This window comes from Ornithodoros turicata, chromosome 10 (assembly GCF_037126465.1).
Source record: "Ornithodoros turicata isolate Travis chromosome 10, ASM3712646v1, whole genome shotgun sequence".
NCBI classification, from domain to species: Eukaryota; Metazoa; Arthropoda; class Arachnida; order Ixodida; family Argasidae; genus Ornithodoros; species Ornithodoros turicata.
Genome location: NC_088210.1, coordinates 32,283,694 through 32,308,559, shown reverse-complemented (window position 1 = coordinate 32,308,559; position 24,866 = coordinate 32,283,694). Strand labels below are relative to the sequence as shown.

Sequence of the window (24,866 nt, the reverse complement as noted above, 5' to 3'; positions counted from 1 at the left end):
GTATCTGCGGGAAACAAAATTGTGTTTCCCTCAGATACCGTTATCACATTAATGTGGCGCAACACGCCCAACTGATTGGCAAAACGTGACGACAAAGGAACAAATCCCTTGTTTATGTAGATGGCCGATTAAAATTCATTAAGCTCTTGTTATCGCACGATTACATAAAAAGCACCCTCTTTCGATTTAGCGTAATATAATCAGAGTTCAAGGTAACCCGTTACAAATAAATCGTTACTGTAACTAAGTTCCTTTTTTCGGTAACTTATAACTTGACTCGGTACTTTCGCGCCGTGGTAGCTTTCGGAGGAAGTCGTTCCTTTTTTCAGGTAACTTTGCCAAAGTAACTTGAACTAAGTTCCAAGTTACTTTTAATTCGCTTTTCACTCACGTCCACATATTTTCTTGCTTTCTCTCCGGTTCTTTCGTGGCGTGAGTTCCTTTTGACGGGTAACTTCTCGATCTATGAATATAATGACCTTAGGATGCCTGCTGTTGAGTCCTTCCAGGATGAACACGACCGCAGTGCGAAGGAGGGACTGCGCAACAACAGGTCAGATCCGTGTCGTTTATTTATTTATTTATTTATTTATTTGTCTTGGTACTGTTTTCCTGACTTCTGTCTGTTCCTCGTCTTCCTCTCATGCTGACGTTCGTTGCTGTGGCAGTTCCACTGAAGCTGATAACGATAAGATAAGGTCACTGGATCATTGATATTTCCATACTAAGAACTCCGTTTGTCACTGAAACGATGGCAAGCCGTGGCGAACAAGTGTCTCGTGAATATGAATGATTTTAGGCGATAACCCAATCATGAATTGAACATTCCCGATTTACATGCATGGAATTGCTTCCTTCTTTCTTTTGTGGACGCGATGGTTTTTTTTAGAGCGCACATATAATTTTTATTCTTCTTTTCTTTTTTTTTTCTTTTTTACCGATACTGACATCACGCATGTCGGTTCCAGCGATTTATAAATCCCATAATAAATCGAACCACTGGAAAAAGTGAAACCGTTGATTCGGCAAGTTAGGAAATTCACTAAGCATCGATTCGTAGATTGTTGTGGTGGTTGTTGCTGCCATTAAAGCGCACTGTCCCTCTGAACAGGTGTCTTCCGCAAGGGCAAAATCAGTGAGTGGTGTCATTCACGCTCATACTTGTCGTAGGACGTAAAAAAAAAAAAGAAAAAAAAAACAGTTAGCACAACTACAATCTAATTTTATTACTATACCGTTTCCGTTCACATTTCATCCCTCACACGTCAAATAATAATACTTTCACCGCGTGTTTTTCTAGTAACAGACAGCATAGTTAGTTTTTGACAAAGCAGACGTTTGGAAATCGGTATCGCTATCGCTATGTCCTCAAACCAGGACCGGACATTTGTGAGAGTGCATCAGCGCCGAAATAAGACACCCGCGCACCCAGATCGCTTACGGTAATTTTCCGTCTTGCGCGATAAACCCGCCACGGGAGAGTTGCCATCAACAGCCGAGCCGAGATAGGAGTTATCATGTGGGACTGAACGTAAGGACGTATATAGGGCGTACACAAACTATGCATATGCGGTTATGACGACAGCGACAAGAACGGCACATTGCTCAGCGCCCCGCTATCGGCTTATTACCGCAGTCTGTCCGTCAGGGTTCTCAAACAATGGTGTCTTAGCGAACAACAGCGAGAGAGACAGCGCCGTTAGCTTTGCGTGCGTGAGTGAGTGAGTGAGTGAGTGTGTGAGTGCGTGCGGAACAGGCAAGAAGATGGGTGCTGGGGGTAGTCGCAAGCCGGATGTGTCTTCTGCTCTGGAGTTGGATGTCATACAAGGTAACGGTTGATATTTACACCCCCCATCCGAGGCGCTTCCGAGGTAATATATGTTTACAGTGACCGTCTATAACTCGGGTTCCGCGTTTTGACCACGTGTGGGTTTCTTAGTCAGATGTAGATGATAAGCATTGCTCCGCTTTTATCCAGTATCACCGAATTCCTCATATAAATATCTCATTGTCACACTTGTAGGTAGCTTTTAACTGCCATGCTCGCTTGTTATCGTCATCCTCCTCTCCTTCTTATCCTGGTCAATCTCATCGCTCATCGCTCATACCTGTAGATAGGTTTTAACTACCACACACTCTCTCTCACATCATCTTTCCCATAATCATCTCCGACACACTCACCATAGTTTTGGCGCTCTATGGCCTTTGTTGCCTTTGTGCCATTAAACACATAATCAATCAATCAATCGATCGATTTTAATCGGAAAAACACCGAATACACGGGGACATTCCGGGACATGACAGAGATAAATTGCTGCGCATATGCCCAGCAAGTTCTTGATGCATATCAGAAAACCGTACAGAAATACGATGGTTGCGAAAAAAAAAATGTTCCGTTTACTTTTTTCGTTAGCCGTAAAACGCCACCGCGGCGGTGATCGTCGTGCGCAAATTACGTTGCGATTTCTATTCGTCGATAACTGTAAATAAATGATTTATTTCACATTTCTTTCCATGAAAGAAAAAAAAAATCGAAAAACGCCGATTTCGTGAAAGTCAATAAACACACACAAAAAAAAACGTACGCCGGATCCACAAAAAAAAAATAAAAACCGAAACAGCGTGTAGTGTACCGGTAGTTTCGGTTTTTAATTTCATGGAATGCCGCTTCATTCACCTCGTATACGACACCACGTGACTTGTATACGAGGCCCGCAGATACGTTTCAGGGTCCTTCATAACGTCCTGGGTAACTGAGTCGGCAACGTGTTGGCTTGCATTAGCTCAAGATCGCGGCTTCGATCACGGCCGAGGACGGTCTCAGCACCGTGTGTCGGAGCAAATTATCCGCACCCACGTGTACAGGATGTCGCCACACAAATAGGCTGACTTACATAACGTCTATAATACCCTTGTCAGTGGGGGCATACTGCCTCATCGTGTGCCCTGTGTGTCTTGTGAATATGAACGATTTTAGGCGATCGCCGAATCATAAATTGAACATTCCCAATAGACGAGTTCAGAAAATCCCACAGTGCTTAGCGCCGCTTTGAACTGTGGGAGTTTTACTAATACGACAGAAACGGGGGGGGGGGGGGGGGGGGCAAACCGTTCCGATTTTTCCCCTACCGGTCCATTGTCTACGACCTGTCAAGGTCAGCGAAAGCAAAATGTTAAGGATTATTCTTCGTTCCTCCGCTCAGCAAGCGCCCAGGATGCAATGCGCGCGCAAAGAGCACTGGGATTTTCTGAACTCGTCTATTTACGTGAATGGAAGTGTCTTTTTTTTTTTTTTTTTTGACGCGATAGTTTTTTTAGAGTACGCATATATTTTGACTTCTTTTTTCTTTTTTTTTTTAGCGATATTAACGTCACGCGTGTGGGTTCCGGCGATTTATAAATAATAATAATAAATAGAACCACTGAAGTCGGGGAAAAGTGAAACTGCTGATTCGCCAAGTTAGGAAATTCACTAAGCATCAATTCGTGGATTTTTGTTGTTGTTGTTGTTGTTGTTGCCATTAAAAAAAAAGAAATTACAGATTGATGCTTGAAGAGCGCACAGTCCCTTTGAACAGGTCGTCTTTCGCAAGGGCGAAATCATTGAGAGGTGTCGTTCATGCTCGTCATACTTGCTTTAGGACGAAAAAAAAAGTAATAATAATAATAATAATAAATTTAATAATATTATATATAAATATTCAATAAGGATCAGAAGTGGAGAGAGTGCTTCTACAGGACAAGGTACAAAAGGTGAACTTTATTAAAAACTAAGAGCGGGTATTCGACGTTTCTGCTGTCGAAACGTCGAATACCCCCTCTTAGTTTTTAATAATGCTCCCCTTTTATACCTTGTGCTGTAGAATCACTGTCTCCGCTTCTTATCATTATTGAATATCCTTATTTTTCGTGGTCAACCGCATTCCTTTATTTCAAAATATAAATATTATATATAAATATAAAATAAATAAATAATAATAATTTCACTGCATGATTTTTTCTTCTTCTAGTAACAGACAGCATATTAGCTATGGGCAAAGCAGACGTTTGGAAATCTGTATCAGAGGCGCGCTTGTCCTCAAACCAGGACCCGGACATCTGTGAGAGTGCGCCTAAATATATACCCACATAGCCAGATCGCTTACGGTAATTTTCCGTCTTGCGCGATAAACCCGTCAACGGGAGAGTTGCCATCAACGCCGCCAAGCCCTAGATAGGAGTTATCACGAAGGAGCCGTACGAAAGTACGTATGAGCGTACACATACAATATATACGCAGTTATCACGACAGCGACGCAAGAACGGCATATCGCTCAGTGATCAAGCCCATTACCTCATCAGGGTCCTCAAACAATGGTGTCTCAGCTACAAAAATCGGGGAGATAGGTCGCCGTTAGCTTTGCGTGCGGAACAGACAAGAAGATGGGTGCTGGGGCTGGTCGCAGGTCGGACGTGCCTCCTGCTCTGGAGTTGGACGTCATAAAAGGTAACCCAAGCAGCACGATATCCTGGCCCAATATTGCCCCAATATTGGACCAATATTGGCAATATTTGACCAATATTGGCAATATTGGACCTGGCCAATATCGGCAATGCTGGCCCACTATTGGTCCAATCTTGGTCCAGTATCGGGCCGACATTGCCAATATCGGCCCAACATTGGGCCAATATGTTGTGCTACTTGGGAATGGTTGATATTTACAATCCCCCGTTCCGAAGTGATTCCGAGGAATATACGTTTACAGTGACCGTATATAACTGCGTTTTCGGTTTTAACCGAAAAACACCGAGAATGCACGGGGACACTCCGGGACGTGATGACAGAGATAAATTGCTGCACGTGTGCCCCCAGCGAGTTTTTGATGCGGAGCAGAAAAGGTGACACGGGTTCGAATCCTGTCACCGGCTGTGCTGTCTCAGGTTTTCCCTGGGTTTTCCGAAGACTTTTCAGACGAATATCTGCACAGTTCCCCCTGAAATCGGCCCAGGACCCATATACTAAACCTCCCTGTCCCCCCACCGCTTCCTGCTGTCCTCTCTCCATCTGTCGACGTCTGTACTCCGCTCATAGCCACAGTTGCTTCGCGGCGCTAACACGAAATTTAAAAAAAATTGTTGCGAAAAATGTTCGTTTAGTCGCAATTTTAATTCGCCGATAACTGTCGAGTAAACCGTATGCACGCCAGGAAAAAATAAAGCGAAAAAACGCCGATTTCGTGAAAATACATCAATAAACACCGAAAACATATATACGCCGAATCCATCGAAAAAATAAATAAAATAAAAACCTAAAACGCGCAATCCTATCTACGACCTTTTGACTGACATTTGATGTTCGATGGTATAGTTGCAGAGAATGAATCGCGCGGCTCGGTTCTGCACTTGCTCCAATGCGTTAATCAGGGAAACGATTACTAGGGCTCCATATACAGCTGATGCGTATACTCAAGATATGGGGTCTAATCAGCGACTTGTACAAGTTTAGTTTAAGGTTACTAGGGACACGAGAGAAGTTACGTTTAAGGTGTCCGAGCGTACGATTGGCCTTATTTATAATGTAGCTACCCAAGCAGCACAGCATGTTGGTCCAATATTGGACCAATACTGGCACAATATTGGCCCAATGTTGGCACAATATTGGTGTAATATTGGCACAATATTGGCCCAATGTTGGCAATACTGGCCCAATATTGGTCCAATATTGGGCCAAGATGTTGTGCTGCTTGGGTAACATGTGGTTTCCATGAGAGGTTTGTAGACAGGATTATACGCCTAAATACTTATAAGAAGATACCTGCTCAAGTGGCACGTTATCAATGCGATATGGCTCTGCTGGCGACAGTTTACGGGTTATTCTCGCGTGTTTACATTTTGCGATGTTTAATTCCATTAACCATTTTTGTGACACCATAGCGAGATCGCTGTTAAGTCGGCCTGAAGCTGTTCAATGTCATCGGTTGTTTTGATTTCGCGATACACAACGCAATCGTCTGCGTACAATCTGAGGGACGATTTGACAAAGCCAGGTAGATCGTTAATATAGATTAGGGATAACAAAGGACCAAGTACAGAACCCTGCGGCACGCTAGAGATTTACTAGAGATTACTAAGATTTTCTTATCAATGCTAAGTTTGCTTAGTTTGTACAGGAGCAGAGAATGAGAAACCTTATCAAATGCTTTAGCGAAATCTAAAAAGACGCAGTCTTTTAGATTTCGCTAATTAATTTCGCAATAATTTGAGTAAATTAGACACGCTCTTCGCATTGGTGGGGTAAAAAGTGACCTTTACTTGGCAAATTCCCCACTGGAGCTCGCAAAAATTTACATAATTAAACTTACGTTACACGACATTCACATCAGGAGGTGGCAAAAACCCAGTAAGAACAAATGCCGTTGACCGCATGACTCTAGCTGGTGTAGTTTTTTTATTATAATTCAATGACACGTTTTCTGGGACACCCTGCATATTTTGCACTGTGTGCATAGCTGGCTTGTTACGGTAAATCCCCATTAAATCCGACACTTTTACAATCGTGTAATTCAGTCAGCCGTCAGTGACAAAAAGAAAGAGACCTCAACATCCGCGCATGCGCATACAGAGCGGAGTACCGTGCTGCAGCAATGAAGGTCAGAATTCTGCTGCAGGCCTGCGTATACCATCTGTGGCTAACATGGCCAACTGTGCTTTCGCCAATGACTGTATCTATCTAGGTCGGCATCAGTGTGGTTTGCGCTCAGTCTATTAGAGTATGTATGGAGCTCCATCACGATTGGGTATGTTCTTGCCTCGATTCTGTTGACTCAAGTTTTGAGAGCGCGTTTTCTTCATTTCCGGAAACCGATTTCACTTCATTTACTCAATGCTTTACCCAGCAACCGAAGCACTTGCCGATATTTCTTTCCAATGTTTAAAAATGTTAAAAATATTGCTACTCAACCGAGATTCAATTTAGGTCCATATCCTATAGGTAGACACCCCGAAGTTTTCCACAAACCAGTTTCACTTCATTTACTCAATGCTTTACTCATAGTGCAGTTCGTACATAGGATTCGTCGTGTTCGGGTTTTCTGATTTTTTTTTTTTTTTTTTTTTAGATTCGGGTGGGAAAAATCGGGTGCTATTTACGCTACGAGAGTATACGGCGAGAAATCGGACGCTACGATCTCTGTTTGATACGTCACCGGCGAATTTTCGGGTAAAACGAAAGGCATATAGTATATGAAACTGGCCACTGTCGTGGCACTGGGACGAGAAACAATGTTTTTTATGTCCCTTCTATGTCCCTTCAATGCCCCTTCTATGTCCCTTCTATGTCCCTTCAATGTCCCTTCTATGTTCTGAGGCTGGAACAACATAGAAGGGGCAAATTACTTACAAAGCCTGAAATTGCCTCAGAAATTAACGATGAACAGGTTGGGGGGGTGTCTCAATTGTCGTTGACGGCTGACCAGCGTGACAGTGGTTTCTGAAGGTGGTCGCGTTAGCAATTCCGAAAACGTGATAAGCTTATCACCCTCTTTCTTTTTATGCGAGTAACGTCACATCGATAAGCTTGCGTTTGATAACCAACTTTATCGCATTGCTTTCGTGGAATGACTCCGACCCAATAGGGGTGGACGGTATGTGTCTTATCAATGTTCTTTGGCTTCAGGAGTCAGTTCAAGGCCTTCCGCCTACCCGTCTTCCTTCCTCGACTTTATTGCACTCGACTCTCAGTACATTGTGCTGCTTGGGTATGCGTCTTATGAGTGTTCTTTAGTTCCACGAATCTGTTCAAAGCCTTCCACCCATATTGCACTCGGGTTTCAGTACATTGTGCTGCTTGGGTATGCGTCTTATGAGTGTTCTTTAGTTCCACGAATCTGTTCAAAGCCTTCCACCCATATTGCACTCGGGTTTCAGTACATTGTGCTGCTTGGGTATGCGTCTTATGAGTGTTCTTTAGTTCCACGAATCTGTTCAAAGCCTTCCACCCATATTGCACTCGGGTTTCAGTACATTGTGCTGCTTGGGTATGCGTCTTATGAGTGTTCTTTAGTTCCACGAATCTGTTCAAAGCCTTCCACCCATATTGCACTCGGGTTTCAGTACATTGTGCTGCTTGGGTATGCGTCTTATGAGTGTTCTTTAGTTCCACGAATCTGTTCAAAGCCTTCCACCCATATTGCACTCGGGTTTCAGTACATTGTGCTGCTTGGGTATGCGTCTTATGAGTGTTCTTTAGTTCCACGAATCTGTTCAAAGCCTTCCACCCATATTGCACTCGGGTTTCAGTACATTGTGCTGCTTGGGTATGCGTCTTATGAGTGTTCTTTAGTTCCACGAATCTGTTCAAAGCCTTCCACCCATATTGCACTCGGGTTTCAGTACATTGTGCTGCTTGGGTATGCGTCTTATGAGTGTTCTTTAGTTCCACGAATCTGTTCAAAGCCTTCCACCCATATTGCACTCGGGTTTCAGTACATTGTGCTGCTTGGGTATGCGTCTTATGAGTGTTCTTTAGTTCCACGAATCTGTTCAAAGCCTTCCACCCATATTGCACTCGGGTTTCAGTACATTGTGCTGCTTGGGTATGCGTCTTATGAGTGTTCTTTAGTTCCACGAATCTGTTCAAAGCCTTCCACCCATATTGCACTCGGGTTTCAGTACATTGTGCTGCTTGGGTATGCGTCTTATGAGTGTTCTTTAGTTCCACGAATCTGTTCAAAGCCTTCCACCCATATTGCACTCGGGTTTCAATACATTGTGCTGCTTGGGGAAGCACTTCAAAACCTCTATACGGTAACAATGGGGTAAAGGAAGTTATCAAATTCAAGAAACAATGCGATTGGCTTAATCATGCTTTCGTGAACGCTTCCTGGAAATCGTACACCCTGCGATTGCCTACTCTGTATCGCTGTCAGCCAATCAGATACCAGCAACGTGATGTCGGTCACTGCAGAGAAATCACGCGATAGACCTCTTCCTCTTTGTTTCGGTTTCAGTCTGCCTACCAACGTCGTGATGACGACGTTTCTCGGGCAGAGGTCTGTTGGCTTATGTTCTCGGAAACGATGTCGTGAAACTGCTACCTTCTCCTAAAAGACCCACAAATCAAATGACACCCGCGTAAGACAGGTTGTCACTTCGATTTTGTCAAGTAGCTTTGATTATCAGAGGTATGCGCCTCTGGTATAGTGATAGCGGAGGGATTCTTTGCGACCTTACTGGTTTCTTCTTGAGCAGGTGGACGTGTTCTATTTCCAGACTTTGTACGTGCCCTTTCATACGGTTGGCATGTTCGCTGGGACTTATCGTTGTGAAACAGTCGAAAGAAAAAAAAGCACCGTGCACCTGAAAAAGATGTACAGTTCAAAAACGGGCTGCTCAATTTATTCTGGGAAATTACAACCGTACTGCCAGTGAAAAAAAACAGGTTGGCCTTCCAGATCAGTCTGTTCGCCGCAAAATGATACGCTTGTTCCAGAAAGTTTTTCTTTTATGATAACAGTGTACTAAATCCTTGAGTGGGTATGTAAATAAATAAATTAATTTCGTATCAAGGCGTTCGAGATTATTGACTTCCCGAAATTCGTTTCAAACAAATGACGTCATAGTGTTCGGCAACGCCACCAATTTGGTAGACTTGAACTATGCTCGAAACTTTGGGGGGGGGGGGGGGGGGGGCGAACATGGTAGCGCCCGAAAGCCACGGTCCTGATTCGTGGAACCCAGCCCTCCCCTTCTGATTTGTTTCGGTTTCAGTCTGCCTACCGACGTCATGATGACGTTTCTCGGGTAGAGGGCCGTTCACACGCACCAGTGACAACCCCGCGGAATATTCTAGTGAAAGAAAAAATAAAAAGCGGCTCAGGGGGGTAGGTGAATATTGGGAGTGGCGTACCACGCACTAGCAGACGACACCTTCCGCCTTGTCGTCTGCTACGGCGTATCATGTGAGTGAGCTGCAGAATATTCCCCATGGTTAGAAAGAGCAGGAAAAGGTATGACCTTGAGAACTTGGTGATAGCGGAAAGCTATGACGTTTTGCGCATCTTCCTGTGAAGTATTTGGGAATATTGTCGCTTTGAGCACACGGTGTCAGGGAATATCCGCTCGCAGAAGACAGCTCATTGTGCAACGCTTTGTGACATTTCCAGTACTGTGCAAAAGCGCTGTAACGTTGTATGCTTCGGTTGAGTCGTGTTGCTTGCGTGGCTTGAACTCAGTCACCCACTTCGTGACGTAGATATATTGTTTCGTTTTCGTTTGACGGAGTTGCGTTTGCTGAAAAGCGGAACGTGACAGAGCATTTTACACACTCGTGCTCGAGAATCCGCGCGAAAAACTGGCGTCTGTTGCTATGATAGCGAGCCGGTGTAGAGGAATCTTCATAAATACAGGGTGTGTGCAGAAAAACATGACCCGCATTTAGGCACATAGCTTGTTGCCTACCTAACTAACGAACTTCCGGTGGCGCACGATGGCGCATTTATGCGTGCGAAATCTGTAGAAAAATTGTGGAAGCCATACTCAGCTTAAAAAATAAACGGAACAACGAAAACGTCGGCTTCCGTGCATAAGAATAGGGCAACATGGTGGACAACAGAGTGTATGTGAAAGGGCAACACGGTGGACGTATGAGAGTTGTGTTCAAGTACCGCTAGGGGAGCTATCGGTGCATAAATCGAAACGATGTCGCACATGGATGCTCATCGGCAGTACCCCTAGCGGTGCCTGCACATAACTCTCCTGAGACCGAAATGCACTACCATGCACTGTCATGACCGCCCTATTCTAATGCATGGAAACCCATGTTTTCGCGCTCTGTCTATTTTTTTTTACACTGAGTATGGCTTCCAGGATTTTTTTGTAGCTTTCGCACGCAAATTTACGCCGTCGTGCGCCACCGGAAGTTCCTCGGCTAAGTAGACAACGAGTTACATGTAAAAATGCGGGTCATGTTTTTCTGCACACACCCTGTATATGCGATAGAATTTCATGGAATGCTTCGCCCTGTATACATAGAGGCCTAGGACATGAATCACCACATCAGCGTCTAGAATGGTCACATCCTCACGTATGTCGAAGTTACCCAATCTCTATTTTCCCTGAATACGAGCCCGCGTCTTCTCCGTAGTTAACCAAGCAGACATCCTTTTTGTAGCTGTCGCATAACAAGAAATCAGCGCCGCGTTGCTAATGGGCACCTTTGCACTCGTTGCACGTGCATAGTGGGTTTGTTTTTCCAGAAACTCAAGGTTGCTATTCAAAGGCACGACTTGTCGTTGGTCGTCGCTCCGTCTTATATATAATTTGCTATGTCGTCTGCTTGTGTTACACACTGGGCGTTCAGCACACGTAGGTTGCTGAAGAGGCAGTTGCGTGAAAAGTTCCGGTTGAATTCGTAGCAAGCGAGCAATTTTCCTATTTTTTGTCTGTTCACACAATGGTCAGCACAATGAGCGACAACAAAGTGATCATTCGCTTTGACGCCTTCGTGTTGTTGCGCTCTGGCAACATACTTGTGGTTTCTTTTGTTGCCGGGAGGCGGCTCCCTGTCGTTTCGCTTTCGCTCGTCTGCAAGGCTATTCGGTTCTTCCGCGGTATGAGAGAATAGGTGGGCGTTGCGATTGGAACTTCTCGTGTTCCCTGTGAGGAGCATGAATACTATCAGATTGCATGGATGTTATTTGCTGTGGAGTTGAGTCTCGTGCCCAACGTTGCTCACATCCTGTTTCGTTTCGTTCAAACCTGGGCTCTTTATAGTGTTGCATTACGATGGATAAAACCCTTTTCTACCCTGCACCAAGGTTTTATCGATTTTAATGCCACATCTTGTCATGCAGAAATTCCTTCAAACGTATTGTCAACAATTTCCAGGCTGTTGCAAGGTTGCATGTACTACGTCACTATGCCCCCACCGAGTGCTATTGGTTCCCGTTACTGACGTCACGGGCCTCCGATTTGTCACGTCACCGAGAGTCGAAGGAGGAGGAGGAGGAGAGCAGAGCGGAGGCATCTCCCTCTCTCTCTTTATGACACATGCGTGTAAACATGTAGTCAGCCCTGGAAGTTGTCACGCTGCCTCTGGGTTGATCAACGCTCCTCTTTCGTACAACCAACCACCTCTTATATGTATCTTTGTGAGCTTCATTAATCTGTGAGATTTTGAGTTTTATTTTTATTTTTATTTTCAGCCAAGCTCAAGAGACCGGGACCACCGCCCATGCAAGATGGTGCAGACTACCTCAATGCAGGGGAAGAGGACCAGATGGTGAGTACCTATATTTGAGGGATAGCACGTCAGATATATTGAGCCTTTCTTTTTGCCGCTTTAGAGACCATTGCTACCTCCGATGCAGGCACAGAGTAAAAAAATTAGTGTACCTTTTTGAGGACTTGAGAAAGCAGTACACATATTCAACACCAGGGGGCAGAAAAATATTGTGGGAGGGGTTCTATGGGGAATTTACATGGGAGAGGAGGAATTCCCCTCATTTCCCTCTCCCAGAATGCACTACCAAAGGTACCGTTTCGGGGGGATTTGAACACTCAGAACCCCAGCTCTGGCTATGCAAGTGTTCAGCACATAAAGCCATGTTCGCAGAACAAAACTTGCACACACAAAAAATGCACTTCCCAAAGCTCTTATCTGCGCATGACACCAAACGGGAAATTCTCCTGAGGAGGCGCAGGCAGTTACTGCATGGGAACGGGTACGTCTTCACCTTCCCGTGAAAGAGCACACGCACACCATTTTGTACGATAATGCATATGTTTATGAAGGCCCAGCCCAAGCAACATGTCTTGGCCCAATATCGGCAATACCGGCCCACTATTGGTCGAATATCGGCCATACCGGCCCAGTATTGGTCGAATATTGGCAATACCGGCCCAGTATTGGTCGAATATCGGCAATACTGGTCCAGTATTCCCAGATCGACGCAAGCGGAAACTGTTGAACGTGAGAGAACTGGCTTAATTAACAATGAAAGTTGGAAGTCACTGAAGATTCAGTGACTTTCATCGTTAATTTCTTGGGCAATTTGAGGCTTTGTATGTGTTTGTCCCTTCTATGTTGTTCCCAGCCTCATAACATTGGTTCTCTCACGATCAACATGACTCCTCCCAAAGTGGGACAAATGTTTCACGATCACTTTAGTATCCCACCCGCATACACGCTTGTTGTCGTGCAGGAGATATCCGGGTACCGGCAGGACCCATGCCTGACATTTCTAACCTGGTGCGGCATCGTCTGCTCCGTGGGTCTCCTGCGACTCGTGTTCCATTGGCACCCATCCTGGATGCTCCTATGCACTCACCGCCGCTGCCGACTAGACCGGGCTACGAAAGTGCTTCTTGTGGTCAGTACCAAAACGCACGCGCTCTAATACCAGGCGTCTACCGACTTGGAAAACTGGGAATCCGCAGGGAATTGTGATACGCCTGGTAAAGCCGGGGCTGTTGAAAAAAAAAAAAAGGCAGCTGAAGGGTGTGTACTGGGTGCGTCACGGCTGTGAACGACCGTATCTTTTATTATCCTGGTCTTTATCAACGGTACGGAACAACGGCATCTTCCGTCACCTCCGTTCGTGAACCGCGCGGATGAACGCGTAATTGGCGGCTGGATGGCGGAGCTGAAGAGCGCATTGCTCCGCGCAACAGAAATGTAAAAAAAAAAATAAAAAAATTATTACCGTAAAGTGTCGACGCAATTTTTTTGCTGGAACGCTTGTTGCCAAAGGTACCGATAAGTAAAACGGAGGTTACGAAAGTGTCCAGAGTAAAAATTAAAAGTTAAGAGTTATATTTAATTAATGGGCGTACGCAAATGAGCTGTCCACAGCTCAGTTCTCGGTCAATGTCTCGGGGACGCTCAGAGAAGTGTCAGCCAACGCTGCATTACGGCCGGAACGGTTGCGGCACTGTTAACGAGGCTTATATGCCGTGCCACTAACAGCATAATGGATAGCATGTGTTTGTTTGAACACAAGTTACTAGCTCGTCTTATTTTTAATAATCACTCTATCCCTATGACATCCAAGCGATATTAGACGTGGGCATGCATGCAGTAGTGCAGCTGTCAAACGTCAGACCTAAATGTCAGACCCCATACAATTAAAGTTAACGTGGTAGCCAGCAGAGCTGCAACGGACCCAGGTTTCGTTCTATGTTTTCTGTGTACCTACAGAGTATTATTTGTCGTCCTTCGTTACAGGACCAGTACAAGCAGGTGTTTGTTGAGGCCGTGCGGACAGTACGTCCTTCGGACATCGAGTGAGTACGTCTTCAGGTAAACTAGGGGTTGCCATAGTTACAGGTGCAGTTAGAGGTGCACGCAGGTACTGGTTGCTGCTTATATCTGCGCTGATATTTCTTTAAGATTATTTATTTCCATGGAAAAGGAGGTGCAGAAAAATGCTGTATAGAGCAGCTTGCTACACCTGTGCCCTCTGGTACTAGGGCAACATTAACAAAATTCATGTACTACACAATTCTACAAATCGGTCTCCAACATCAAAAGATATTATAATTGCCGATTTCAAAATCGCGAGCCAAAAGCAATTGCAAAAAGTCCAGATATCAACAATTGTAAAAATCTTAATTACACATACAAAGTCACACATAAACAAAATACAGAAACCGGCACTGAAGATTTTTGTTTAAGTTTAATTGATGCAAGCTTTCGCTTGGAGGTCCATGCTTCTTTTGCAGACGCAACGTGTAACATGTTGAAATTTGTGAACATTTTTTACAATAAACTTCCTTTTGCTAGTGGCACCATTACTCATAGACATTATTATGCATGTGCAATATGGGGGTGCTTCGTGATTTTTATACAGTTTCTTCCTCTTCCTAGTGTGTCCGCAATGCTGTCTGTAACGGGCAGATCAGACCACACGTATGACGGACCGATCACGCTAAATCATCTCGTCACTCCCAGGCCAGGTGTAAGTTTATTAACCACTTCTGCTTTGCTTGCCGGGTAATTTGAATATTGAAAAATGCCATAAAGTAATCACTTGAGATTGTTGTCAAAGTTAGTGATTTCTCGCTCGTGACAACCACACGTTTGTTGCGTACATTACGTTGCACTTAAAGGGACTATCGCATACGGAAAGTGTTGGGCATGGTTGCACAATCTACTTCGCCAAGTTTCTCTTCCGAAAACGCTGTACTTATTAAATAAACGGGTTTTAACGGTTCACCCTCCGTGTGCAGCAAAGCCAGAATGACGTCAGCATGGGAACACGAATGGGAGCATAGCGTAGGTGACTGTTGAAGCCAGGGAGATTTACGCGAATCCGCGAAATTTTGCTATATTGGCCGCGTCTCGCGGAATACAGTCGCCGTCCGATTTTTCGGACCCAGTGGGGATCGCGCGTAAGTCCGAAAAAACGAATTTCGCTTCAAAATAAACTTTACTGACTGATAACATCAGCTTCTAATTCCCGAAGCGACATTTCGCCACTGTACACTCACACGGGCACCGCCGACATCAAGTCCGCAAGTCGGCTTCACCCAACGCACGCGTGCGTTAGGTGAAGCTCGCTTTACAGCGCTGTCGCGCGACTCGCGGGCGGAAAGCGCGTGCTGCGCATTTTGAATCAAGCGGTTGGCCAAAAAGGAAGACTTAAAAGCGTTACGACAGACCTCTTCTACTCAGAGCAATGGAGAATAAACAATCATTGCCTTCTTTTTTCTTTTTTTTTTCCTCAATATTTTAGTTGGTTGATTTCTTTTGATACGAATTTGGGATGATACCAATATTTTCCGCCCCCAAGTGAGAAATTCGCTGGTTGGCCAAACAGAGTCCGAAATATCGAGCGACGGGGCTGCACGGCGTCCGAAATTTTGGACGTTCTTATAGATCAACTCTATGGGACCCGCGACCGTTCCACGAACGAGTCCGAAAAATCGTCAGTTTCTTTCTTTTTTCTTTTTTTTTTTTTTTTTTGAGTATTTAGTGTATTACAGAATCATGGGCATTCCTTTGCTTGGTGTCACCATTCTGCAAGTTGGCTTCACTTCGCACTTCCTAGAGTGTCAGTTTACATCAGATTAGATTAGTCTTGGTTAGTTTGTCATTGTAGGTTAACGATTTTTCTATAGCTTTCGCACTCATAAATGCGCCGTCGTACGCCACCCGAAGTTTGTCAATTACGTAGACAACAAGTTGCGTGTGCCAATCCCACTTATACATATATCCTGTGTATGTATCTCTTACAGTAAAATGAGGTTCACTTATACTCAGTGCATTTGTGTGATCCTGAAAGAGTGCTGAAACTAAATGTTTTAAATTCTTCTCTGTCGCCCGAGGAATTTGTAAATCCCACTTCGCAGAAAATTTTAATTTTCCACCTCAGGAAGCTAGGGGCTTCAATGATTGTCTCCGAGGTCCGAGGTCGATAGTCCCTTTAACTTAGATGTGCTTTGCAATTGAAAGTTGTAAACTCATCATGAATCACATGAGAGACATTGCAGGATACCTTTTTTTTTGCCATATGGTTCAGCCTGAAACTTTGTTTAATGCTTACTTTGTTCAGTTTAAATGGACTAGCAAAATTTACTTTTATTTGAAGAAAGTCGCACCATAACCTTGAGTTTTGTCGAGCATATTCTGCTTTGATTCAGCTTTCAACTGCACTGGATTGTGGCAAAAATATCCTATAAACATTGATGCAAAATTATTGTCTCACATTGTACAAAGTTTATTAAATGTTTGAATGTTTTATAGAACATTTTCTGGTCATTTCAGGGCGTGATGGAGCCGACCGATAGCTTGGTATACTTTGAGAACAACAAAGTCAAATATTTATGGGAAAGAGAAGTTCAAGGATTTATGAAATTAAGAGGCTTTGATAAAAATGTTGAATGCTCCTATTTGCATCAGCAGAGAGGAATTCCAGTCCAAGAAGAAATTGTAAGGTAACGGTATTTTTTCCAGAGCTTGGGACATTTTCATTTGGATTTCAACAGCTCGAAGCAGTTGACACTGCAATTGATTACAACGTGTATTAAAACAAATTTGTAGTTTGAGTGGTCATTATGCTATAGTGATAGAGTAAAAACACTGTATTGATTGTAGTGACCGACAAATCCAATGGAAGTTTTTCATGCGCGCTAGTGTTGCTCGGAAGATTTGTCGGATATCTCGACTGTACGTCTGGAACCTGTATATTGGATGTCTTTTGGATGTCTTTTGGTTGTTCCCAGTTGTTCCCAATTCGAGGACATACTTATGTCCAATGTGTCACTCTTGTTATGTTCGTAAATGACACATGTGATGTCGCCATTGCTGATGTCTGAATTCAAACATGCCCATTGACTTTTTCAGACGTATACTATATGGGGATAATGCAATTAATGTCCAAATACAGTCAGTCTTTCGTATCCTCTTTCGTGAGGTCAGTTCGATTCTTTTCCTCTGAGGCCTTGTGCCCCCCAATTCAGACCTGAACTGCTTACTACCTAGCCAGTATGTTGTCATACTTACTACTATATATATAATTCTTGTTCATCTATCCCTTCATTGGCCTGTAAATTACGCAGAGAAAAGTAATGCTTTGTCCTTATGAAACGAAATATGTAAATATTTACGAATTCATGTATGTGAGAACCTGACACCTTTTTCTTTCTTTTCCTGCCCCGGCTATTAAAAAGTCTGCCACGATTCATAAAAAAGTTTGACGACATTCTGCACAGCGCACATTGCACGTACGGCTGTCCATTATTCCCAAAATTGTCACACGTACCCCATCTTGAAACCCCTACGTGTTCATCTGACTCATGAAAAGATTGGTTCATTTACCCAATTTTTATTTATTTTATTTTTTGTCTGTAGAAGTTGCTATACGGGTACATGCATACGGGTGCATTACACCCTGTATGGGTGTACGGTTCAGTACTCGGTTAAAATGCACCTGAGTGGTGGATGATCTTGGAATACTGGCTCAGGTAGTTGTTCATGATGTAGACGACATATGGTCCACTGTTGCAGATTTGAGCATACTTTTTTTGTACTTTTGTACTTTTCAGGTTCTTGAGCCCTTTTATATCTTTCAAGTGTTCAGTTTGGCTGTTTGGTTCAGCGATAACTACTACTACTACGCCTCGTGTATCATCATCATGTCAGCGCTCTCTCTCATCACAGGCGTCTACCAGATCCGCTCTGTAAGATGGAGATCCTTTTTGTTATAATTTCTCGTCTTTTTGTCGCAAGTTCTGCGTCGTTTTTACCTTACTAAAATATTTGTAGTTCTTTAACACTCCAAAGTCCAAATATGTAGTAATGTATACAGTGTATACCCAGTATGCATTTGGTACCCAATCTGTAGTAATGTTGTTGTTTACGGGCAGATTAATTGAAACAGAGTTATAAGTATAAAATCTTTGTTAATTTTAAATTATGTACTTCCCGTTACCTAGCATCCTGTCGTGTCGTCTTAATTGTGTACCATCAGGATTGTATTGTAATTGTACTGCATTTTAATTTTCAGAATCAAAAAGCCCTGCACAGCACTGTGCATGCAACGGATATTGTGACTGTAAAACGAGACTCCGGATGTGAGTGTTCCGAGAAATATTACGCATTCCCACGCGCTTTTTACAGTGCAAGAAACAAAATATGCTTACAAAGTTGTGCAACTTATACACTATATTTAGAGCCTGAAGTTTTAGGGTTTTACCCGATTCTTCCCCGAATTTGCACCCCGAATTGAAGGTTGCCTCTTTAGGGTGAAACCCGATTTTTACCTGGCAAATTGCCCTCACTGGGGTGTCTGTAGGAATGCATTAATTTACTTGTCTGGCAGAAAAATTCAGTTACATCACCATTTGTACCGAACCACTACAGTTAGTTGAGTAACTGATCCCGATTTCACCCCAAATTTAGCATACTGGACGTTTTTTCACCCGAATTCGCACAAATTTAGTGCACATGTTTATTTACCCGATTTTTACCCCCCGAATTTAGAAAAAAATATTTCCCGAAAACTTCAGGCTCTAACTATATTGCTTAACATTCATGCAAGAGGGTCCTGGAGAACCATCTGCTGTCGGATTCACACTCATTGAGCTCCATGTCGAAACTCCAAGAACTGTTTTTCAATAACACTTGCTTTATGTTCAGTATCTTCATAACACTACTTGTCTTGTCTTGGCTCTTCTTACAGTGCTTGAGACGGTCCCTTCTGAACATCTGGTGCCGGGGGATGTGATTATTGTACCACGCAAAGGGTGCTTGATGCAGTGTGATGCAGTTCTTACTGCCGGAAACTGCATTGTGAACGAGAGCATGTTGACGGGTATGTTTCTTTTTTAATTTCTGTTCGGGATAACACACGATGAAAGCTTCGATAAAGACGTTAGATTTAAAAATTTCGATTAGATGGAGCAACTTTTAGATTTGCTTGGATAGGCATCCTGTACTTTGAACTAGCCAATTGGACAACCATCCATGTGGATGTTGGATAGAAGCGCAGTTTTTCATGCTGCAACTTACATTTAGACATGTCCGTCCATATAAGGGTGTCATGAACACCTGTTTCACCAAATTTACGTTAATCACTATTCTTTGCATTGCATGATCTCTTGACACCTATGCATTTCCCGATAACAACTCGATTCAGGCACGAGTACGCAACATGTTTTTTTTTTGTTTTTTTTCAACAACGTTTTTTTTTTTTTACTTTGCTACGAATTAGAACATAGATAAATTTGCAATAACCGTGAGTTCTTAAAAATGCACCTTAGGACAAAGTACAGTAGCGTCTCCGCCAGTGTATGGGAAGAGCGTGTCATATCTCTTACCGTAATTTTTTGTCTATAACGCGCACTCATGTATAACATGCACCGATTTTATTTTCGTCCTCGAGGGAAATGTTTCGGTGTATAACTCGCACAGTCATGTATAACACACAGCATTAGTGTTGGACACTTACAAGCTCAATAATGGACCCCCGACGGCAGGTCAACAGTATCCTAAATAAATAAATAAATAATCAAAGCAGAAAACACACCATACGCACCTAGGCATCATCTACAGCAGCGGTCAACATGACTGGCAGCAATACGCCAAACACAGCTCTATGTACTACGATACCCTGTATTGCACATGACCTACATGTAGGCCACGTTTTATTGGGGTGAAGCCTTATATTGTAAATATTGTAAAATCGCTGTGAATTCAAGGGTTATGGACTTACGGTCAATTGCATGCCCTCGGGAACGTCAGTGTCATCACCCTGCGCGGTAAACAAGGTCACTGACAATACACTGTACGGAAATGTATTTATAGCACACACTCATAGACAACACGCACAACCAATTTTTTCAACTTTTTTTTTTTTTTTTACACACGTGTTATAGGCCGAAAATGACGATAATCATCCTGGACGTCATGCGAAAGCCCTTGAAGCATGATACTACACAGCGCACATAAGACAAGGACGAAAGTAAAGAAAGACAGGACAGTTTGCAGCACTCGCAGCTAATGAAATGAATCATTTTTTCAATAAATCATTTCATTAGTTTTCAATAAATCATTTCATTAGTTTTCAATAAATCATTTCATTAGTTTTCAATAAATCATTTCATTAGTTTTCAATAAATCATTTCATTAGTTTTCAATAAATCATTTCATTAGTTTTCAATAAATCATTTCATTAGTTGGGAGTGTAGCAAACTGTCTTGTCTTTCTTTACTTCATTCCTGTTTCACGTGTGCTGTGTACCATGCTTCAGTATATGAACAGACTAACCCTCTACTGCACTGTGTACTGAGAAAGCGCTTGCCACCCTTCTCTCCCACAGGAGAAAGTGTCCCTGTCGTAAAAACACCACTGCCTACTTCAAGTACGATGAACAAAGGACGCATCTACCATCCCAAGGAACATGCGCGGCACACGCTATTCTGCGGTACCAAGGTCATTCAGACACGTTTCTATGGAAACGAGAACGTCGAGGCCGTTGTCGTCAGAACTGGTAAATGCTGGCAGCTTTTAAGACCCCAGGGGGCAGTAAGGCTATCTGCGACGAGACCATATTAAATAGATTATATTTTCCTGACAGCCTCATCATGTGGGAGGATGTTCATATTGAACTTCGACGTTTCCAGGTTTTCTTACAGCCAAGGGAGAACTAGTCCGATCCATCATGTTCCCGAAACCTGTAGATTTCAAGTTCAATCGGCACATTCGACACTTCCTCCTCTTTTTGGCTGGTTTGGCAAGCATTGGTTTCACGTACACCATTGTGTTGAAGGTGCGTTCAGTCACAACTACGTACAGTGTATTTATAGTGTTCTATTTATATAATGGTTTATATATACAGGATGTTTTGTTTTATTCATTACAGAATTTTTATGAAAAAAAACTAGCAGAGCAAAATAGATGCCGTTCTTGCTGTTGAGTTATATAGCCGGGCGATCGTTCTCTCGAAGGAAGCACGTAAACTACAAGATCACAAATTACCTAAAATTAATTAATTGATGCTTTAATTAAGAAATTTTGCACAAAAGCGACGCAGCAGAATGGGAGATATTGCTCGTTGCAAGCTATTCCATTTTTTAAAAAAAACCTTAAACGCGTGCGTGTGTTGAAATATCCATAGCTAAATTTATATATAGCTGTATATACATATATATATATATTATATAGCTACACTTATAATGTGTTTTTAAGTAAATCATGTGAGAGTATCAGAACAGTCGACCATCTGTAGACACTTGCATTTTCGGGTTTTTTGAATGTCTGGCGCAAAAATCGGGTTTTGTCTCCAGAGCTGTAAAACGGTTGCGTAGCCATACCTCCAAGGTAGGTGGGGGCATACGAAATCCGTCAAATACATGTTTGGCCCCAGTATGGCCCCAATGGTAGAGTTTCTCCATTCAGTATGCTGCTATATATATAGAGCCTGAAGTTTTCGGGAAATATTTTTTCCTACATTCGGGGGGTAAAATTCGGGTAAATAAACGTGCACTAAATTCATGCGAATTTGGGTGGAAAAACTTCCTGTATGCTAAATTCGGGGAGAAATTGGGCTCAGTTACTCAAACTAACTGTAGTGGTTTGGTACAAACGATGATGTAACTGCATTTTTCTGCCAAACAGGTAAGTTAGTGCATTCCTACAGACATCCCAGTGAGGGCAGTTTGCCGGGTAAAAATCGGGGTTTTTCACCCTAAAGAGGCAACCTTCAATTCGGGGAAGAATCGGGTAAAACCCTAAAACTTCAGGCTCTCTCTATATATACAGTCAACCCTCGATTTATGAATTCCCTCGTTTTATGAACACGAGCACGGGGGAACCAAACTTTTTCCATTCATTTTTCCCTCGTTTTATGAACCTCGACATTCGAATAATGAACGGAATTTCTGGGAACCAACTAGGAGTTGCCCAGCGTTTTTGCCCTCAATTTATGAACGGATCGTTCCGAGGTCAACAGAAACCTTCAAAGGGATAATTCCGTGGTCTTATGAATGACGCCTGAACGGACAAAATGCTTTCCACGTATTGCACCCTCGGTTCTTAACCCCTCGAAATCCGAACAACAAACGGGTTTTCCGGGGTCGCACAAGGTGCGACCAAGTGTTCCTGAGCTCAGTTGATGAATAAGGTGGTCGCTGTCACCCGGAGATTACTAAAAGAACGTTAAAAATGCCGGAGGAAATCCGAGACCAGTCCAGTGCGGATGTGGTGACATCTCTTTCGAAGATTGACACAGCGGAAGGCATGGTCCAAAGCAAAATTACACAATATATGACATTATAAACACAATCCCAACTCGGAAATACTGTTGCATTTGCTCGATGGTACTCAGTTAACTGAATTTTCGATTTATGAATCCCCCGATTTATGAACGATTTTTCGGGGAACCGAGAGTGTTCATAAATCGAGGGTTGACTGTATAGTGTTCTGTTAGGCTGACCGGTTGCCCAAAATGTATTTATTCTTCCGCAGAGCTTGCGCAAAGTACCCGTCGACCGTATAATCATTCGTGCCTTGGACATAGTGACGATTGTGATTCCGCCAGCACTGCCCGCCGCCATGACCATAGGAATCGTGTTTGCGCAATCGAGGCTTCGACGAGCCCTGGTCTACTGCATCTCTCCGCGCTCCATCAACACGTCGGGCTGCGTCAACTGTTTCTGTTTTGACAAGACGGGCACCCTCACAGAGGACGGCCTCGACCTGTTCGGGGTTGTGCCGGCGTCGGGTGGCAAGTATGTTTACGATGGGCTATGCGCTCTCGAGTACGGTCGGGAACCATGGAAATTGATAGCGCTGCCCGAATATAGTAATTTTAAAAGCAAGGCGAACATTCGGGGTGTCTAGAAACGTGGGAAAACCAGGAATTGTCAGCACAGTTGCTGATGTCAGGGATCGTTGCAGAAAAGTGCCGCGACGACACGTAGGGAATAACAGGTGGTGATCGGTACGGTTGAGTGACCGTGCCGCAGAGACGCGAGTAACAGCTAATGTGTCAGGCTCGGGAGCAGAAAAGCAGGGCAGCCTCACTAATACGGAACCTTCACACAGGTTCCTGTCCCTCAGCTTTTCCTCTGCTGCTCTGTTCCTCTTCAGCAGGTATCAGACAGTCAGAATAGCTCGATGTTCTGTGAGCATCCTGTTTGAAGTATGTTTCTTAGCTGAACGACAGCACCGGCCCACACAGGAGGCTGAAGCTGTTTGTATACTTAAAAGAGAATACAATCAAGCAGTGCTGAAAAACTATTGTACTATATAAAAAATTATTATAATTATAAAAAATTATACTATATAAAACTATTTTGGACATCTTTTTATGATTACGGCCCGTGTCTTCCGTATGAGGTGGTGGCTTTTGATCATGGCTTATAGATCATTTGCTTTGCGTCTCCTTATATGGTTCTTACATTGTAGGTAGTTGCTGCTATATGCATTTGTAAATGTCCCTTTATAGGTTTCACAAAGAACACCGTGACCCAAGAGAGCTGGCGACGGATTCTCAATTCCTAATGGGCATGGCCACTTGCCACTCGTTGACAATGATCGACGGGCAATTGTCGGGGGACCCGCTCGACCTCAAGATGTTTGAAGCAACTGACTGGGTAGGAATTGCAATTTGGGACAGAGAGAGAGAGAGAGAATTTCGCTTATTTAACCCCGGACGTTCTCCTTCATCAGGTGCTGGAAGAGCCGGACATCGAGGATAACACCAAGTACGACGTAATTACACCGACCGTGGTCCGTCCAAATAAGAAACGTCCCTCCAGCGATGTCATTGAAGATCCTAGCAAGGTGAATACTTAAACGGCAATAAACGGCATTTAAACGGCAAAGTGCAAAAATTGCTCCGCATGAAATACAAGATACCGTTACATTGATGGCAGTGCAAGAGCAATGGGACTTGTCCACTGCATCGTTTACGCTTTAAGAAAATTTCATTGAATTTGTTGACGAGTTACCCACTAGGTGGCACCACATCCGTTTTCAATGGCCGTTGGTTTCAACGATCACTGAAAATCGCCCATGTGACAGAGATATATACGGTTGCTGACAAATTTTCTGGACTGGCTGCGGAAACGCCTTAATACAGCTGCCTGAAAAATCCGGCTGTCACTAAACTAAACTTTATTTTACCTCAATTGCACTAAAGGAGTCTGTAATTGTGTCCTGCCACATGTGGCGTCTGTGTGTGTGTGTGTGTGTGTGTGTGTGTGATGATATCCGCTTGTATTTGCACAAACTTCGTGTGTTCATCTCACCGACAACACATCAAAAGCTTGTGGATAGGCACAGCGCGCTCAAACACAGACCCTACAGGCGTCTCGACTACCAAAAGTGCCGATCCAAAATGGCGGTTTTGAAGTTGTTGCCGTATAGTGCCCAAAGTAGTCTT

At 43.5% G+C, this 24,866-nt stretch overlaps 1 protein-coding gene across 10 annotated transcripts in view; it reads left to right on the top strand.

Annotated features, from left to right (window-relative positions):
* The window catches only part of LOC135369934 (polyamine-transporting ATPase 13A3-like), a 46,345-nt gene that overhangs the window by 9,759 nt on the left and 11,720 nt on the right, over window positions 1–24,866 (top strand). For 4 of the 10 annotated variants that reach the window (XM_064603531.1, XM_064603537.1, XM_064603535.1 and 1 more), the window contains exons 2-15: window positions 12,183–12,259; window positions 13,182–13,349; window positions 14,204–14,262; window positions 14,846–14,936; window positions 16,745–16,914; window positions 17,324–17,393; window positions 18,025–18,159; window positions 18,486–18,552; window positions 19,161–19,292; window positions 20,799–20,969; window positions 21,103–21,248; window positions 22,946–23,208; window positions 23,928–24,075; window positions 24,152–24,265. In XM_064603531.1, the coding sequence (XP_064459601.1) occupies window positions 12,183–12,259; window positions 13,182–13,349; window positions 14,204–14,262; window positions 14,846–14,936; window positions 16,745–16,914; window positions 17,324–17,393; window positions 18,025–18,159; window positions 18,486–18,552; window positions 19,161–19,292; window positions 20,799–20,969; window positions 21,103–21,248; window positions 22,946–23,208; window positions 23,928–24,075; window positions 24,152–24,265 (1,811 nt within the window). Of the gene's footprint in view, window positions 1–1,544; window positions 1,829–4,286; window positions 4,487–6,690; window positions 6,777–11,490; window positions 11,603–12,103; window positions 12,129–12,182; window positions 12,260–13,181; window positions 13,350–14,203; window positions 14,263–14,845; window positions 14,937–16,744; window positions 16,915–17,323; window positions 17,394–18,024; window positions 18,160–18,485; window positions 18,553–19,160; window positions 19,293–20,798; window positions 20,970–21,102; window positions 21,249–22,945; window positions 23,209–23,927; window positions 24,076–24,151; window positions 24,266–24,866 lie in introns of those variants that run through there. The other 6 variants (XM_064603532.1, XM_064603533.1, XM_064603536.1 and 3 more) reach the window with 6 other exon arrangements.